We start from the raw sequence: 2,861 nt of genomic DNA on the forward strand, positions 1-2,861 counted from the left end.
CAACATTAATCCAACCCAAGTTGCAGCCCTAGGCAAGATGACAACATTTAGCGTCAGCAAGTGAGATGTTGAAGCCGCAAGGTAACAATTTTTTACTGTGTTCAGCGTCAGCAAGGATACAAGTGCAGTGCTTTTAAGTGCGGAATATTATATTTCTTTTTTTTTTTTTAAGTGAAATATTAATGCACATGGAATAGCCGCAAGGCACCGACATGGAATAACTGGACGGTGGGATGCATGCATTCCCTGGGGCCCGGACCCCACCCTAAAGTTCTGAACCTCAACTCACAAAGTTGGTCAACACCCGTTCATTTGATTCCATCCAAACAGCCCCAACTCATCCCTCTCTCTCTCTCAGAGGAAAAAAGAGAGCACATAACAGATAAGAAGTTTTCGGTTCAGATCTGCTACCAAATGTCCCAACATACAGATAAGAAGTTTTCGGTTCAGATCTGCTACCAAATGTCCCAACATACAGATAAGAAGTTTTCGGTTCAGATCTGCTACCAAATATCCCAATAGGCTACTGCAGCCGCACATAGGGAACATCTCCCATGAACGAGAAAGAGAGATATTACCAATATACGGCTGCAGTGGCTTGATGGGACATTATTGGGTGGGAACATATTATTGGTCCATGCCAGAGAAAAGTTCATGGTAGGACCCATTGGACAGCAGGCCGCAGTTGTCGCTCCCGCTGCATGTCGTCACGAGCCGGGCGCAGGGAGCAGGCCAGAAGGGTATTTCCCCTCCCCTTCCCCTATCCATGTCCATTCTTGACTTGGCTAGCTGTCTTGTTACTTTTACCGTTCTGCACTGCCCTTCCTTTTCCCAATAAATTACGCCTCCAACCAAGCAAATAAGAAGTAAAGGCTCCACCCTCAACCTCAATACGAATCCCAAGCGCCGATCAGTCAATCACCTATCCGGCATCAGCCATGGCAGCCGCGGCGGACATGGCTAAGCTAGCGGTCGTAGCTCTTCTCATCACCGCAGCTGCAGCTGCTGATACCACTACTCCACCGCCTTATACCAACCACACCGTCGGGGGAGATAACGGATGGTTCTTCAATCCCACTACCAACACCCCCGCCACCGATTACACCAAATGGGCCGCTACTCAGACCTTCAACCTCGGAGACTATCTCAGTAAGTAACCTAATCTCTCTCTCTCTCTCAGCTGATAAGTGGGGTGATAGCTCTTAACTTAATTCTTTGAATATAGTTTTCAACACCAACTCAAATCAGACGATCATCGAGACCTACAACCAGACGACGTACAAAAACTGCAATAGCACCGATGCATTGGACAGCGACACGTTTATCTACGGCGAGTCCAATAGGATCGGGGAGTCGTTCACGGTGGCCGTGCCGCTTGTGAAAGTGGGCAACACCTATTATTTCTCAGATGCGGAAAATGGTGTGCAATGCCAGAAGGGAATGGGGTTCGTGATCGTGGTGGGTCAAGGGCGGGGCCTACCTCCCAGTCTCAACCAGCCGCCTCCTCCGCCCTACGCCGAGCCTCCGGTCGCCGATTCTTCGCAAACTCCTCCTTCCACGGTTTCCACCGGCCAGCAAGAGAGGTTCTACAATAGTGGGTTCAGGATCAGGAACGGTGCTAACTTGCGCATTGGGCTGTTGGTCATTCTTTCCTTTGGGCTTTTGCTCGCCTGATCATCTTCACCAAATACATTTGATTGATTTCGTAGTTATTAATCGTTTTCCTTCATTGTGAAGAAAACACAGAAAGAATCATTTCTTTTCTTCAGATCAGATTTCTGCAATACTTGTTTGTTTTTCCTTTTCTTTTGCTAATATAAAACGCATTTACAATATTCGTGTGGCGAAACGGAACCGGTGGTGAAGAGCTGTACTGCTTCCAAACTGAGCCTTAGCACTTTCCAAGGCCAAGGGGTCCCATAATTGTTAATCTTGCAAAGCTAATGAGTGAGGACCATGGGATGCTGGGTGAGTTCGGGACTGTAATTGTTAAGTACTTTAAGTTATTAAATTTCGTAAACTTTTACAATATTGGACCCTTGATTTGTGATGAAAAATTTTTAAATTAGGGGTCAAAAACTGAAAATTTGACAAAATTTAATTGCTTTTATTAATACTTTATTTATAGTATTTTCTACTATTTTAGTTTTGAATTATAAACTATTCCGATAGTCTGAAATTTAAGACAAAATAAAGGGTCCAAATCCAAGATCCAGAACAAAATTTTTAGTTTAATCAAGTAATGCTATTTAATATTGAAATCTAATATGAGTCCGATCGGAATCCGATAAATGATTTATTTATTTATTTTTTGGATGAGACCCTAGTACCTTAGGTCAATTCCCTTGCAACATAAATGGAAAAATACAAGATGGTGGATCACCACTTGTGAGCATCAATTTGGCCAGCCTAGACAGACAAGCGCATGAAGTGTAGATCAAATCATAGGGATCCAAAAGTCAGAAGAAAAAAAAAATCGAGTACAAAATTTGTACAAATAAACACAAGAAAATTATGAACAAATCAAATATCATTTCGGTTTTAATATCGGGCAATAGGTCAACCAAACTGAAGAGATTTAATAAAAAAGCTGAAAAGCATAATTTGTAAAAGCAAACTCTTAAAATGTTCACAATTTATTGTTTTTTTGTTTTTACCATCTTAAGATTTTGTTATATCTATATTTTTTAAGTCATTTATTGTTTTTTTAATTTTTGTGTCAATAAATAAATAAAACTACTATGGCACTGGCAGATAAATTGCTGGGTGGGCCGGAAAAGGCTTATCTCATGGAGGGTGAAACTTGGGCAGGTCGGGCTTAGTTGTAACTCAAGCCTAACTAAACTTGAGACTACGTAGCC

General features: G+C 42.3%; 1 protein-coding gene across 1 annotated transcript; it reads left to right on the top strand.

The window, feature by feature from the left end:
- The first annotated feature begins 715 nt into the window (after window positions 1-715).
- LOC148847890 (early nodulin-like protein 18) lies at window positions 716-1,835 on the top strand. The gene is made up of 2 exons (XM_088951525.1): window positions 716-1,149; window positions 1,226-1,835. The coding sequence occupies exons 1-2, from the start codon at window positions 939-941 to the stop codon at window positions 1,672-1,674; spliced, it is 660 nt and encodes a 219-aa protein (XP_088807651.1). The 5' UTR covers window positions 716-938; the 3' UTR covers window positions 1,675-1,835.
- Window positions 1,836-2,861: the final 1,026 nt, after the last annotated feature.

This window comes from Nelumbo lutea, chromosome 6 (assembly GCF_056320005.1).
Source record: "Nelumbo lutea isolate HS-2025 chromosome 6, American lotus-T2T, whole genome shotgun sequence".
Classification (NCBI taxonomy): domain Eukaryota; kingdom Viridiplantae; phylum Streptophyta; class Magnoliopsida; order Proteales; family Nelumbonaceae; genus Nelumbo; species Nelumbo lutea.